The sequence below is a fragment of the Choloepus didactylus genome, chromosome 7 (assembly GCF_015220235.1).
Source record: "Choloepus didactylus isolate mChoDid1 chromosome 7, mChoDid1.pri, whole genome shotgun sequence".
Lineage (NCBI taxonomy): Eukaryota > Metazoa > Chordata > Mammalia > Pilosa > Megalonychidae > Choloepus > Choloepus didactylus.
Genome location: NC_051313.1, coordinates 108950705 through 108966945, shown reverse-complemented (window position 1 = coordinate 108966945; position 16241 = coordinate 108950705). Strand labels below are relative to the sequence as shown.

Genomic DNA, 16241 nt, shown 5'->3' with positions numbered 1-16241 from the left:
TAAAAAGTAATCATACACAACTACTGGAGTTGAAGATCACAATTAACTGAAATGAAAAATGCCTAGGAATGTTTCAAGAGCAGAATGGAGCTGGAAGAAGAAGTAATCAGTGAACTTGAAAACAGGATACTCAATGAGTCAGGCTGAGGAGTGGAAAGAAAAAAGAAACATTAAAAGTGAAAATAGCCTAAGCCCACTATGGAGATACCATCAGGTGCACCAGTATACATGTTATGTGACTCCCAGAAGGAGAAGAGAGAGAGAGAAAGGGGAAGAAGGAATAGTCAAAGAAATGATAGAGAACTTCCCAAACCTGGCAAAAAGACATGAATATGCACATCCGAGAAGCTCAGAGAACACCAAACAGGGTAAACATGAAGAAAAATACACTCCAATATATATTTATTACACTATCAAATGCAAAAGACAAGGAGAGTTCTGAAAGCTACAAGAGAAAAGCAGTGTGTTACAAGGGAATCCCAATAAGATTGAGTGCCAATTTCTCATCAGAAACCATGAAGGCAGTGGATTGAAATACTTGAAAGACTCAGTAAAGTTTTTCAGAGCTTTTCTCTTCTCAAGCAACCAATGACTCTCTTTCTTAGTGAGCCATTTATTTCTTTTTAATGAATATAAAATAGTATTCCAACAAGGGCATTCAGCCAAGAATTTTATATCTCATGAAAAATGAGAGAGGGATTAAGACTTTCTCAGATAAACAAAAGCTGAGAGAGTACATCACCACTAGATATGCCCTGCAAGCAACACTAAAGGGAGTTCTTCAGACTGAAAAATCACTAAACAGTGTTTCAAAGCAACAAACAAAGACCTGTGGCAAAGGAAGCCATTTGGGTAATTGTAAATGCCTGTGTTATTGTATTGTATTGTTTAGCATGTAACTCCACTTCTTAATTCCTGCAGGTGCTAAAATGCAAATACATAAACAGCAATGGTAAATCTAGGTTTGGGGACATACAGTGTGCAAAGATACAAGTAGTAACATAAAAAAATGGTGGGGGGACAGAGGACTATGGGAAAATTGTATGTACATGTTCATCAACTGATAAGTGGATAAATGTGGTGTGTACATACAATGGAATATGAATTAGCTGTTAAAAGGAATGAAGTCCTGATACATGTGACATGATGAATCTTGAAGACATGTTGAGTGAAAAAAGCCAGATAAAAAAGAACAAATATTGTATGATCTCACTGACTGGAAACAATTAGAATAAGCAAACTCATTAGAGTCAGAATCTAGAATCTAGGTTACCAGGGGATGGGGTAGAGATAGGGAATGGGAAATTAAGCCTTAAAATATACAAGGTTCCTATCTGGAATGATGGAACTGTTTTGGTGGTATTGGTAGCACAACATTGTGAACACAATAACACTGAGATATGTATCTGAATATGCTTAAAAGGGGAATTGTTAGAGTGAAGATATGGTAATAGAATAAAAATTTTTTTTAAAATCCATGGAATTACACTACAAAAACAGTGAACCCTATGTTATACTGTAGATTTTAATTAATAGTGCAGTTATTAAAATGTGCTGTTACTAATTGTAACAAATATTTCACAGCAATGCAAGGTGTTGTTGACGGTGGGATTGTGTTTGAGAATCCTGTATTTTATGCATGATTGTTCTGTAAACCCACAACTTCTCTAATAAGGGGGTGGGGGGAGTAAACCCAGGCCTTAGAGAATTTCTCTGTCTGTTAAAGAGAGTTTCTCATAGGGTCATTGTACAAAGTTGCAGCAGGTAAAGATAATACTATGTAACCCAGTATGTTAAAGAAAGAGTGAAATACACCTACTTAGCTGTATTAAGTAGACTCAATAAAGTTTTTCAGAGCTTTTCTCTTCTCAAGCAACCAATGACTCTCTTTCTTAGTGAGCCATTTATTTCATTTTAGTGAATATAAAATAGTATTCCAACAAGGGCATTCATAGATTGAATTGTGCTTTTTTCTTCTCAGGGTCTTAAGTACCTCAGCCACCTATTTTTCAGCCATGAGGCATTTCAGAAACCCAATAGTTACAATTGGGAAAGGACTTTATTTCATTGGGGCTTTTTTGAAATAATGTTTTCCCAAATTTGAAACATAGATAAAAATTTTCAACCTTAAAAAAGCCCCAACCTGTTTTATATTCATTGTCTAATACTTTTTAAAAACTTTTTGTTATGAAAAATTTCAAAATTTACGCAAGTAGAAAGCATAGTATAAAAAACCTGTGTCTATCACCATCTTCAATAGATGGCTAAGCAATCTTTTTCATCTACACCCCACCACTAACACTATTTTGTAGAGAAGACCAGATTTATCATTTATCATTTATCATTTCATGTATTATTTTAGAATGTATCTAAAATAATGGTTCTCAACCAGGTGAGATTTTGCCCCTCAGGGGACATGTGGCAATATCTAAAGACATGTTTGACTTTCACTACTCAGGTCGCAGAGGGATGTGTTACTGGCACCTTGTGGATGGAGACCAAAGATGCTGTTAAACTCCTAAATGCACAGAACAAGTACCCACAACAAAAAATTATCTGGTCCAAATGTCAAAAGTTCTTAGGCCAAGAAATTCTGATCTAAAAGAAATAGACTTAAAAAAAACATTTCACACAACGTATCCATATACCATTATCACACCTAAAAATATTAGCAATAATTAATACTTTCCTACTACCACCAAGTATCTAGTCAGGGCAAAATGATTTGGACTTTTTAATGCAGGAAATGAATTATGCATTGCTAGATGAGGAAGTATTTATTGTTTAGTCTAGGTTTTAAGGATAAATAAAATTTGAAACGGCCCTTCAAAAATGTTATATGGCTTATGCAATGCGATGGCTTTAGTATCGTGTCTCCTGGTTTGTATCCCACAGAATGCCACAAGATATTAAATGTGTGTTCTAGGGGAAAGGTATTTAGGTATAGCTTTTATACTATATTACTTTTAGGGAATAGTAATTTGTATTAGCAAGATAAAGATTCTGAGAAGTCTCAGAGTTAAAAAAAGATACTTAAACCATACTTCCTAAACATTTTTGACCAGAGAATTCTTAATTCTCAGAATTCTGTTAATATCTCATCATAGATAGGATATGATTGGGAAATGCTGTTTTACTATAACTAGATAAGAAATTAGTGTAACTATTTCAAAAAATACTACAAATATTTTGCATAAATTTTGTTAGACTTTGTTTTCATTCTATTCCTTTTGAAAGCTGTTACCTTGATTCCTTATGGCAGTGACAAGTGTTTTTTATTTTTTTATATTTTATTAAATTATATCATTCTGAATGAATGTCAGCTTAATTGTATATTAATCATTATGTTTACTGTGGAATCCTCATCTGTAAAATTAGGGATAATAATATATCTACTTCATAGGGCTGCTGTGAGGGTTAATGAAATAAAAGCACAACGCTAAGCATTTATAATTATTAACATGAAACACACTTATTTGTTTCTTAATCCTTTAGGAGAACAAGGAAACTGGCATGGAGAGTGTAATTGAAGCAGTTGCCTGTTTCAAGTGAGTTTACTTCCTTTTATTTCACATCTTTTTTTTTTTCCAGACATTCATTTTTCCTAGATTGTTTCCTTGATGGAAGTGAGAATGAAGTGTATTGCTTTCAGAGAGTGGCAACATTTTCAAATATATAACTCCGAACTAGATTTCTGACATTTCACTTTTATGATCTACACATGCACGCTGGAACTCTAAGAAGCTATATGAGGATTTTCATTGCATTTGGAATATCTATTCATAGTTGATGGTTTCGGATCATTGAAATGAATCTGAGCAGGTGATCTAAGTAAATGCATTGAGGTTTCTTAATATTGCTTTCTTTGTTTCCATTTGAAAGTGCCACCTAAATTTCGGGATAGCCTCTGAACGCTGCCTTCTCTAGTGAAGAATGTGTTGCCCAGTAAATAAACTAATTTATCCCAGGTTGTTAAGGCAGTTTGTTTCTTAATCCCACTTTTTTTCTTGCTCCCTGCCTGTCCCACTGACAATGTCTTTATTTTTCTTGATTATAAAGACAATACATACTTTTAGAGAAAAATACAGAAAAGTACAAAGAAAATAACATCACCCATAATCCAATCACTCATATGATTTCTATTACATTTAGATGTATATCTTTCTAAACTTTTCTTTGTACATCTAACACTTATCTCTATATGTATGTGTAAGTGGCGAGGAAAATATGTCCTTTAGCAAAAATGTGTTCATTTTATATATACTGTTGTATAACCTTTCTTTAAAATTAAACTATATGTTTGTGTCTTTTTTTTTTTAACTTGATAGGCTTTGTCAGTACATACAGGTCTTCATTCTTTTTTGATTCTTCATTATCATGTACTGTAATATATTTAACCTTTTCTGCAATTCTTAATTTCTTCAAATCAGTGGGTATTTTAATTGTTATTGTCATTTTAATTGCATTTGCCTACCAGTGAGGTCGAGCATCTTTTCGTTGTTTATTGACTTTTAATGTTTATTCTTATTTTTTCTGTGTTTTTCTTTAAGATTGTTTGTCCCTACCTTATTGTTCCATAGGCATTTTTTATATATTAATTCTTGTTATATTAAATACATTGCAAGATTTTCTCCCAGTCTGCTGTCACTTTGGTTTTTAACTTTGTGGTATCATTCCACACAAATGTTTTTTTAATGTTCATAAAACAGTTTCTTTTTTTTTTTTTAAATTCAGTTTTATTGAAATATATTCACATACCATACAGTCATCCATGGTATACAATAAACTGTTCACAGTACGATCATATAGATATGCATTCATCCCCACAATCTATTTCTGAACATTTTCTTTATATCAGAAAGAATCAGAATAAGAATAAAAAATAAAAGTAAAAAAAGAACACCCAAACCATCCCCCCATCCCACCCTATTTGTCATTTAGTTTTTATCCCCATTTTTCTACTCATCCATCCATACACTAGATAAACGGAATGTGATCCACAAGGTTTTCACAATCACACTGTCACCCTTTGTAATCTCCATTATTATATAATCGTCTTCAGGAGTCCAGACTACTGGGTTGGAGTTTGGTATTTCCATGTATTTACTTCTAGCTATTCCAGTATGTTAAAGCCTAAGAAGTGTTATCTATAGTGCATAAGAATGTCTACCAGATACTGAGAGAGGCGGGGCAAGATGGCAGACTGGTGAGCTGTATGTTTTAGTTACTCCTCCAGGAAAGTAGGTAAAAAGCCAGGAACTGCGTGGACTGCACACCACAGAGCAATCTGTCTTTGGGCATACTTCATACAACACTCATGAAAACGTGGAACTGCTGAGATCAGCGAAATCTGTAAGTTTTTGCGGCCAGGGGACCCGCGCCCCTCCCTGCCAGGCTCAGTCCCGGGGGAGGAGGGGCTGTCAGCTCCGGGAAGGAGAAGGGAGAATTGCAGTGGCTGCTCTTATCGGAAACTCATTCTACTGATTCAAACTCCAACCATAGATAGACTGAGACCAGACACCAGAGACTCTGAGAGCAGCCAGCCCAGCAGAGAGGAGACAGGCATAGAAAAAAAACAACACGAAAAACTCCAAAATAAAAGCAGAGGATTTTTGGAGTTCTGGTGAACACAGAAAGGGGAAGGGCGGAGATCAGGCCTTGAGGCGCATATGCAAATCCCGAAGCAAAGCTGATCTCTCTGCCCTGTGCACCTTTCCTTAATGGCCCTGGTTGCTTTGTCTATTAGCATTTCAATAACCCATTAGATCTCTGAGGAGGGCCGTTTTTTTTTTTTGTTTTTTTTTTTTTAAATCCTTTTTGCTTTTTCTAAAACAATTACTCTAAGAAGCTCAATACAGAAAGCTTCAAAGAATTGAAATTTGGGCACATCAAGTCAAGAGCAGAACTAAGAGAGCTCTGAGACAAAAGGCAATAATCCAGTGGCTGAGAAAATTCACTAAACAACACAACTTCCCAAGAAAAGGGGGGTGTCCGCTCACAGCCACCATCCTGGTGGACAGGAAACACTCCTGCCCATCGCCAGCCCCATAGCCCAGAGCTGCCCCAGACAACCCAGTGTGACGGAAGTGCTTCAAATAACAGGCACACACCACAAAACTGGGCGTGGACATTAGCCTTCCCTGCAACCTCAGCTGAATGTCCCAGAGATGGGAAGGGGGAGCAGTGTGAATTAACAAAGCCCCATTCAGCCATCATTTGAGCAGACTGGGAGCCTCCCAACACAGCCCAGCAGCCCAGAACTGCCCTGGGGGGACGGCACTCACCTGTGACATAGCACAGTCATCCCTCAACAGAGGACCCGGGGTGTACAGCCTGGAAGAGGGGCCCACTTGCAAGTCTCAGGAGCCATACGCCAATACCAAGGACTTGTGGGTCAGTGGCAGAGACAAACTGTGGCAGGACTGAACTGAAGGATTCGACTATTGCAGCAGCTTTAAAACTCTAGGATCATCAGGGAGATTTGATTGTTAGGGCCACCCCCCCTCTCCGACTGCCCAGAAACACGCCCCACATACAGGGCAGGCAACACCAACTACACACGCAAGCTTGGTACACCAATTGGGCCCCACAAGACTCACTCCCCCACTCACCACAAAGGCTAAGCAGGGGAGATCTGGCTTGTGGAGAACAGGTGGCTCGTGGACGCCACCTGCTGGTTAGTTAGAGAAAGTGTACTCCACGAAGCTGTAGATCTGATAAATTAGAGATAAGGACTTCAACTGGTCTACAAACCCTAAAAGAACCCTATCAAGTTCAGCAAATGCCACGAGGCCAAAAACAACAGAAAATTATAAAGCATATGAAAAAACCAGACGATATGGATAACCCAAGCCCAAGCACCCAAATCAAAAGACCAGAAGAGACACAGCACCTAGAGCAGCTACTCAAAGAACTAAAGATGAACAATGAGACCATAGTACGGGATATGAAGGAAATCAAGAAGACCCTAGAAGAGCATAAAGAAGACATTGCAAGACTAAATAAAAAAATGGATGATCTTATGGAAATTAAAGAAACTGTTGACCAAATTAAAAAGATTCTGGACACTCATAGTACAAGACTAGAGGAAGTAGAACAACGAATCAGTGACCTGGAAGATGACAGAATGGAAAATGAAAGCATAAAAGAAAGAATGGGGAAAAAAATTGAAAAACTCGAAATGGACCTCAGGGATATGATAGATAATATGAAACGTCCGAATATATAAGACTCATTGGTGTCCCAGAAGGGGAAGAAAAGGGTAAAGGTCTAGGAAGAGTATTCAAAGAAATTATTGGGGAAAACTTCCCAAATCTTCTAAACAACATAAATACACAAATCATAAATGCTCAGCGAACTCCAAATAGAATAAATCCAAAAAAACCCACTCCGAGACATATACTGATCACACTGTCAAACATAGAAGAGAAGGAGCAAGTTCTGAAAGCAGCAAGAGAAAAGCAATTCACCACATACAAAGGAAACAGCATAAGACTAAGTAGTGACTACTCAGCAGCCACCATGGAGGCAAGAAGGCAGTGGCACGATATATTTAAAATTCTGAGTGAGAGGAATTTCCAGCCAAGAATACTTTATCCAGCAAAGCTCTCCTTCAAATTTGAGGGAGAGCTTAAATTTTTCACAGACAAAGAAATGCTGAGAGAATTTGCTAACAAGAGACCTGCCCTACTGGAGATACTAAAGGGAGCCCTACAGACAGAGAAACAAAGACAGGACAGAGAGACCTGGAGAAAGGTTCAGTACTAAAGAGATTCGGTATGGGTACAATAAAGGATATTAATAGAGGGGAAAATATGGCAAACATAATCCAAAGGATAAGATGGCCGATTCAAGAAATGCCTTCACGGTTTTAACGTTGAATGTAAATGGATTAAACTCCCCAATTAAAAGATATAGATTCGCAGAATGGATCAAAAAAAATGAACCATCAATATGTTGCATACAAGAGACTCATCTTAGACACGGGGACACAAAGAAACTGAAAGTGAAAGGATGGAAAAAAATATTTCATGCAAGCTACAGCCAAAAGAAAGCAGGTGTAGCAATATTAATCTCAGATAAAATAGACTTCAAATGCAGGGATGTTTTGAGAGACAAAGAAGGCCACTACATACTAATAAAAGGGGCAATTCAGCAAGAAGAAATAACAATCGTAAATGTCTATGCACCCAATCAAGGTGCCACAAAATACATGAGAGAAACACTGGCAAAACTAAAGGAAGCAATTGATGTTTCCACAATAATTGTGGGAGACTTCAACACATCACTCTCTCCTATAGATAGATCAACCAGACAGAAGACCAATAAGGAAATTGAAAACCTAAACAATCTGATAAATGAATTAGATTTAACAGACATCTACAGGACATTACATCCCAAATCACCAGGATACACATACTTTTCTAGTGCTCACGGAACTTTCTCCAGAATAGATCATATGCTGGGACATAAAACAAGCCTCAATAAATTTAAAAAGATTGAAATTATTCAAAGCACATTCTCTGACCACAATGGAATACAATTAGAAGTCAATAACCATCAGAGACTTAGAAAATTCACAAATACCTGGAGGTTAAACAACACACTCCTAAACAATCAGTGGGTTAAAGAAGAAATAGCAAGAGAAATTGCTAAATATATAGAGACGAATGAAAATGAGAACACAACATACCAAAACCTATGGGATGCAGGAAAAGCAGTGCTAAGGGGGAAATTTATAGCACTAAACGCATATATTAAAAAGGAAGAAAGAGCCAAAATCAAAGAACTAATGGATCAACTGAAGAAGCTAGAAAATGAACAGCAAACCAATCCTAAACCAAGTAGAAGAAAAGAAATAACAAGGATTAAAGCAGAAATAAATGACATAGAGAACAAAAAAACAATAGAAAGGATAAATATCACCAAAAGTTGGTTCTTTGAGAAGATCAACAAGATTGACAAGCCCCTAGCTAGACTGACAAAATCAAAAAGAGAGAAGACCCATATAAACAAAATAATGAATGAAAAAGGTGACATAACTGCAGATCCTGAAGAAATTAAAAAAATTATAAGAGGATATTATGAACAACTGTATGGCAACAAACTGGATAATGTAGAAGAAATGGACAATTTCCTGGAAACATATGAACAACCTAGACTGACCAGAGAAGAAACAGAAGACCTCAACCAACCCATCACAAGCAAAGAGATCCAATCAGTCATCAAAAATCTTCCCACAAATAAATGCCCAGGGCCAGATGGCTTCACAGGGGAATTCTACCAAACTTTCCAGAAAGAACTGACACCAATCTTACTCAAACTCTTTCAAAACATTGAAAAAAATGGAAGACTACCTAACTCATTTTATGAAGCTAACATCAATCTAATACCAAAACCAGGCAAAGATGCTACAAAAAAGGAAAACTACCGGCCAATCTCCCTAATGAATATAGATGCAAAAATCCTCAACAAAATACTTGCAAATCGAATCCAAAGACACATTAAAAAAATCATACACCATGACCAAGTGGGGTTCATTCCAGGCATGCAAGGATGGTTCGACATAAGAAAAACAATCAATGTATTACAACACATTAAAAACTCGAAAGGGAAAAATCAATTGATCATCTCAATAGATGCTGAAAAAGCATTTGACAAAATCCAACATCCCTTTTTGATAAAAACACTTCAAAAGGTAGGAATTGAAGGAAACTTCCTCAACATGATAAAGAGCATATATGAAAAACCCACAGCCAGCATAGTACTCAATGGTGAGAGACTGAAAGCCTTCCCTCTAAGATCAGGAACAAGACAAGGATGCCCGCTGTCACCACTGTTATTCAACATTGTGCTGGAAGTGCTAGCCAGGGCAATCCGGCAAGACAAAGAAATAAAAGGCATCCAAATTGGAAAAGAAGAAGTAAAACTGTCATTGTTTGCAGATGATATGATCTTATATCTAGAAAACCCTGAGAAATCAACGATACACCTACTAGAGCTAATAAACAAATTTAGCAAAGTAGCGGGATACAAGATCAACGCACATAAGTCAGTAATGTTTCTATATGCTAGAAATGAACAAACTGAAGAGACACTCAAGAAAAAGATACCATTTTCAATAGCAACTAAAAAAATCAAGTACCTAGGAATAAACTTAACCAAAGATGTAAAAGACCTATACAAAGAAAACTACATAACTCTACTAAAAGAAATAGAAGGGGACCTTAAAAGATGGAAAAATATTCCATGTTCATGGATAGGAAGGCTAAATGTCATTAAGATGTCAATTCTACCCAAACTCATCTACAGATTCAATGCAATCCCAATCAAAATTCCAACAACCTACTTTGCAGACTTGGAAAAGCTAGTTATCAAATTTATTTGGAAAGGGAAGATGCCTCGAATTGCTAAAGACACTCTAAAAAAGAAAAACGAAGTGGGAGGACTTACACTCCCTGACTTTGAAGCTTATTATAAAGCCACAGTTGCCAAAACAGCATGGTACTGGCACAAAGATAGACATATAGATCAATGGAATCGAATTGAGGATTCAGAGATAGACCCTCAGATCTATGGCCGACTGATCTTTGATAAGGCCCCCAAAGTCACCGAACTGAGCCATAATGGTCTTTTCAACAAATGGGGCTGGGAGAGTTGGATATCCATATCCAAAAGAATGAAAGAGGACCCCTACCTCACCCCCTACACAAAAATTAACTCAAAATGGACCAAAGATCTCAATATAAAAGAAAGTACCATAAAACTCCTAGAAGATAATGTAGGAAAACATCTTCAAGACCTTGTATTAGGAGGCCACTTCCTAGACTTTACACCCAAAGCACAAGCAACAAAAGAGAAAATAGATAAATGGGAACTCCTCAAGCTTAGAAGTTTCTGCACCTCAAAGGAATTTCTCAAAAAGGTAAAGAGGCAGCCAACTCAATGGGAAAAAATTTTTGGAAACCATGTATCTGACAAAAGACTGATATCTTGCATATACAAAGAAATCCTACAACTCAATGACAATAGTACAGACAGCCCAATTATAAAATGGGCAAAAGATATGAAAAGACAGTTCTCTGAAGAGGAAATACAAATGGCCAAGAAACACATGAAAAAATGTTCAGCTTCACTAGCTATTAGAGAGATGCAAATTAAGACCACAATGAGATACCATCTAACACCGGTTAGAATGGCTGCCATTAAACAAACAGGAAACTACAAATGCTGGAGGGGATGTGGAGAAATTGGAACTCTTATTCATTGTTGGTGGGACTGTATAATGGTTCAGCCACTCTGGAAGTCAGTCTGGCAGTTCCTTAGAAAACTAGATATAGAGCTACCATTCGATCCAGCGATTGCACTTCTCGGTATATACCCGGAAGATCGGAAAGCAGTGACACGAACAGATATCTGCACGCCAATGTTCATAGCAGCATTATTCACAATTGCCAAGAGATGGAAACAACCCAAATGTCCTTCAACAGATGAGTGGATAAATAAAATGTGGTGTATACACACGATGGAATACTACGCGGCAGTAAGAAGGAACGATCTGGTGAAACGTATGACAACATGGATGAACCTTGAAGACATAATGCTGAGCGAAATAAGCCAGGCACAAAAAAAGAAATATTATATGCTACCACTAATGTGAACTTTGAAAAATGTAAAACAAATGGTTTATAATGTAGAATGTAGGGGAACTAGCAGTAGAGAGCAATTAAGGAAGGGGGAACAATAATCCAAGAAGAACAGATAAGCTATTTAACGTTCTAGGGATGCCCAGAAATGACTATGGTCTGTTAATTTCTGATGGATGTAGTAGGAACAAGTTCACTGAAATGTTGCTATATTATGTAACTTTCTTGGGGTAAAGTAGGAACATGTTGGAAGTTAAGCAGTTATCTTAGGTTAGTTGTCTTTTTCTTACTCCCTTGTTATGGTCTCTTTGAAATGTTCTTTTATTGTATGTTTGTTTTCTTTTTAACTTTTTTTTTCATACAGTTGATTTTAAAAAGAAGGGAAAGTTAAAAAAAAAAAAAAAAGAAGAAGAAAGACAAACAAGGAAAAAAAAAAAAAAAGATGTAGTGCCCCCTTGAGGAGCCTGTGGAGAATGCAGGGGTATTCGCCTACCCCACCTCCATGGTTGCTAACATGACCACAGACATAGGGGACTGGTGGTTTGATGGGTTGAGCTCTCTACCATAAGTTTTACCCTTGGGAAGACGGTTGCTGCAAAGGAGAGGCTAGGCCTCCCTGTATTTGTGCCTAAGAGTCTCCTCCTGAATGCCTCTTTGTTGCTCAGATGTGGCCCTCTCTCTCTGGCTAAGCCAACTTGAAAGGTGAAATCACTGCCCTCCCCCCTACGTGGGATCAGACACCCAGGGAAGTGAATCTCCCTGGCAACGTGGAATATGACTCCCGGGGAGGAATGTAGACCCGGCATCGTGGGATGGAGAACATCTTCTTGACCAAAAGGGGGATGTGAAAGGAAATGAAATAAGCTTCAGTGGCAGAGAGATTCCAAAACGAGCCGAGAGATCACTCTGGTGGGCACTCTTACGCACACTTTAGACAACCTTTTTTAGGTTCTAAAGAATTGGGGTAGCTGGTGGTGGATACCTGAAACTATTAAACTACAACCCAGAACCCATGAATCTCGAAGACAGTTGTATAAAAATGTAGCTTATGAGGGGTGACAGTGGGATTGGGAATGCCATAAGGACCAAACTCCACTTTGTCTAGTTTATGGATGGATGTGTAGAAAAGTAGGGGAAGCAAACAAACAGACAAAGGTACCCAGTGTTCTTTTTTACTTCAATTGCTCTTTTTCACTCTAATTATTATTCTTGTTATTTTTGTGTGTGTGCTAATGAAGGTGTCAGGGATTGATTTAGGTGATGAATGTACAACTATGTAATGGTACTGTAAACAATCGAAAGTACAATTTGTTTTGTATGACTGCGTGGTATGTGAATATATCTCAATAAAATGATGATTAAAAAAAAAAAGATTAAATACTGTCTGGGATTTGGTATACAAAACAACATGGTGAAGGGGTTTGAGGGTGTAGATAAAATAAAATTGGCCATATATTGATAATTGTCGAAGCTGGGCAGGATGAAGTTTCATTATATAATCATTCTACGTTTACATGTTTCAGTTTTTGATAATATAAAATTAAAAATAAACAATGAAATGCAAATAATTATAATCTAATAAACTTATAAAATACAAAAAAAAAAAAAAAAAAAAAAAAGAATGTCTACCAGAGTGACCTCTCGACTCCATTTGAAATCTCTCAGCCACTGAAACTATTTTGTCTCATTTTGCATCCCCCTTTTGGTCAAGAAGATAGTCTCAATCCCACAATGCCAGGTCCAGATTCATCCCCGGGAGCCATATCCTGTGTTGCCAGGGAGATTTACATCCCTGAGAGTCAGGTCCCATGTAGTGGGGAAGGCAGTGAGTTCACCTGCCAAGGTGGCTCAGTTAGAGAAAGAGAGGGCCACATCTGAGCAACAAAGAGGTACTCAGGGGGAGACTCTTAGGCACAGTTATATGCAAGTTTAGCCTCTCCTTTGTAGTAACGAGCTTCGTAAGGGCAAGTCCCACGATCGAGGGCTCAGCACATCAAACTGCCAGTCCCAGTGTTTCACAAGACAGTTTCTTAATCCTACTTTTTTCTTGCTCCCTACCTCATTGACAATGTTTTTCTCAATTATGAAGACAATACATACTTTTAGAAAAAAATACAGAAAAGTACAAAGAAAGTGACATCACCCATCATCTAATCACTCATATGATTTCTTTCTGTCTTTTATGGCTTTTGGGTTTTGTACCTGCTTAAGAAGATTCTCTAAAACCCAAGATTTCAAAAATATTTTCCTAAAATGTCACCTGCTTGTTTCCATTTAATAGAACTTATGACCAACATCTTTCCATGTTAAAATATAGAGATTGACATCATTTTTAATGATGTTCACTTGTGTGGCAATGTCATACTTTTGTAACCTATTCCCTGTTGTTAGACTTCTAAATTGTTGCCACTATAGAAACCATAATATTCACTGTCCAGTTAAGATAAATTCAAGGTGAGCTTATAGATAAAATGGATGCACCTAATGCCTTGGATTCAGCTTGCCAAAGTAACCCACAGAAAGTTATAACAGTATATGACTGCTCAGCCTTCTTATTCTGATCTCTAAGACTGTTTCGTGAATTAATGTATGATTTAAGTAATAATATTTTAAGGGCCTTTCTTTTCATAGGAAACCTGGATTAACAGGACGAGGCATGTATGAACTGAAACCAGAATGTGCCAAAGAATTCAACTTGTATTTCTATCACTTTTCAAGGGCAGAGCAGTCAAAGGTAATTGAGAAAATTGAAAGTGTGTTGAGGGAGGGGTGGATTTTTCTTTTTCCTAAACAACTTTCACTGTTTTTTGCAGATTGTAAAAGAATACTTTTTATTATAGAAAATTTGGAAAAAATAGAAAGGTTTATAGAGAAGAAAGTACAAATTATCTATATTACCACCAAGTAACATTTTGGGTTTTCTCTCCCCACTGTTTTGTACATACATATATAAGATCTATATAAATATATACAATAGCCAGACAAATTTATATAGTTACATGTTTTTTATTGGCTTTTGAAGACAAATTGTCAACCTGTATTATAATCAGTTAACCCATTTTACACACATTTCAGAATTGATACTATTTAACATGCTTTTCCATAGGTTTTTGTGGAATTTTCCTAATCATTCTTCACAGTTAAATTTTGCCTTTTAGCAATCTTCTTTTAAAACATTTTTTCAGTAAATGACATCAAACAAAACTTAAACATGAAGCTTTTGTTTAGTTATTGATGCTCACAGAGCACAGACCTAAATAAAGTTTTTGTTTTTGATTTGTACATATGTCCCTTGCATTTTAATACAACAAGGAACTTATTTGGGGATTCTTTTTAGTGGAAAAAAATTAGCCTTGATATCTCAATTTGGGGGGAACAACAACACTAAAAATAAAAATCATCTAAAATCAAAAGATAATACAGCAAAGATTGACTTATATCACTAGTTTAGGATATTAGGTTGTTTTATATTACTAATTCTAGTCCAAATTACTTTCCTTTTTATTAGGCAGAGGAAGCTCAACGGAAATTAAAAAGACAAAATAGGGAAGATACAGGTATTTTTAATTTCTTCTTTCCAAAATCTCACGTCAGTCCCTTTTAGTTCTTAGATAGTAAGGTAAAAGTGGCTAGACTCTGCTGTGCCAGGAACTGTATATAGGGCCATTTTATAAAACATTGTTTTCTATTGACTTTTATCATGATGATTTGTCCTGGGCAAAGCAAAAGATTTAAAAATAAGCTTTTGGAGTCAACATTCTCTTACTCAAAGGAATAATAAATATGGTAATATAGCAATAATCTGTACTGAGTCACCTGTGAATTAATGGTTGTGTCTCAGATCTTAAGACATTTCTAGGGAAAAGAAAGTCTTTTCTTTGCACTGCTACTCTTTATGTAGCTGTTTTTATGCATTTGACTGACCTTGAGAAGGTAAAAATACATTTAAGATGTCTGTTAATGAACATTCTTTGAGGGATAGACTGTCAAAAGTATCTAATAAAGGGATGGTTTGGTTTTTTTTTAAAGCATGATCTGCAAAAGAAACTAGTAATAACTTTATTTTCAGCACTTCCACCTCCAGTTTTGCCTCCATTCTGCCCACTGTTTGCAAGTCTGGTTAACATCTTGCAGTCGGATGTCATGTTGTGCGTCATGGGAACAATACTGCGGTGGGCTGTAGAACATAATGGTTATGCCTGGTCAGAGTCCATGCTTCAGAGGGTAAGTTTGAAATCATTTGTATTTTTATTTTAGTAGTAGAAGCCAAAATACTCTTGTCAGTAACTTGTACACAGAAAACTTGGGACAAAAGTGTACAGTGTTAGCTTAATTTGAAATATAATATATTGCTACTGTTTTTGTGTTTGGCAGTGAAAATGAGTGCATGGCAGATTTTTTTATACCATATGATTGATTATCTCAGTCCCATTGGCCAGTCTGTCTCTCACTGCTTGTTGATTGGTCCTCATCTGTCTTTGTATATGCAGTACTCTGATGTTTGTATAACGTGTTATCCTTTACATATGTTTCTTATTTAATTCTCTCAAAAAACCCTTCAGTTCATCAATATCTGTATTTTACAGTTGAAGAAAT

General features: G+C 36.6%; 1 protein-coding gene across 9 annotated transcripts in view; it reads left to right on the top strand.

Annotated features, from left to right (window-relative positions):
* Positions 1-16241, top strand: part of UBR2 (ubiquitin protein ligase E3 component n-recognin 2) — a 177350-nt gene that overhangs the window by 117855 nt on the left and 43254 nt on the right. For all 9 annotated transcript variants that reach the window (XM_037844916.1, XM_037844915.1, XM_037844917.1 and 6 more), the window contains 4 exons: positions 3496-3548; positions 14277-14379; positions 15154-15202; positions 15715-15869. In XM_037844916.1, coding sequence (XP_037700844.1) covers positions 3496-3548; positions 14277-14379; positions 15154-15202; positions 15715-15869 — 360 coding nt within the window. The remainder of the gene's footprint in view (positions 1-3495; positions 3549-14276; positions 14380-15153; positions 15203-15714; positions 15870-16241) is intronic.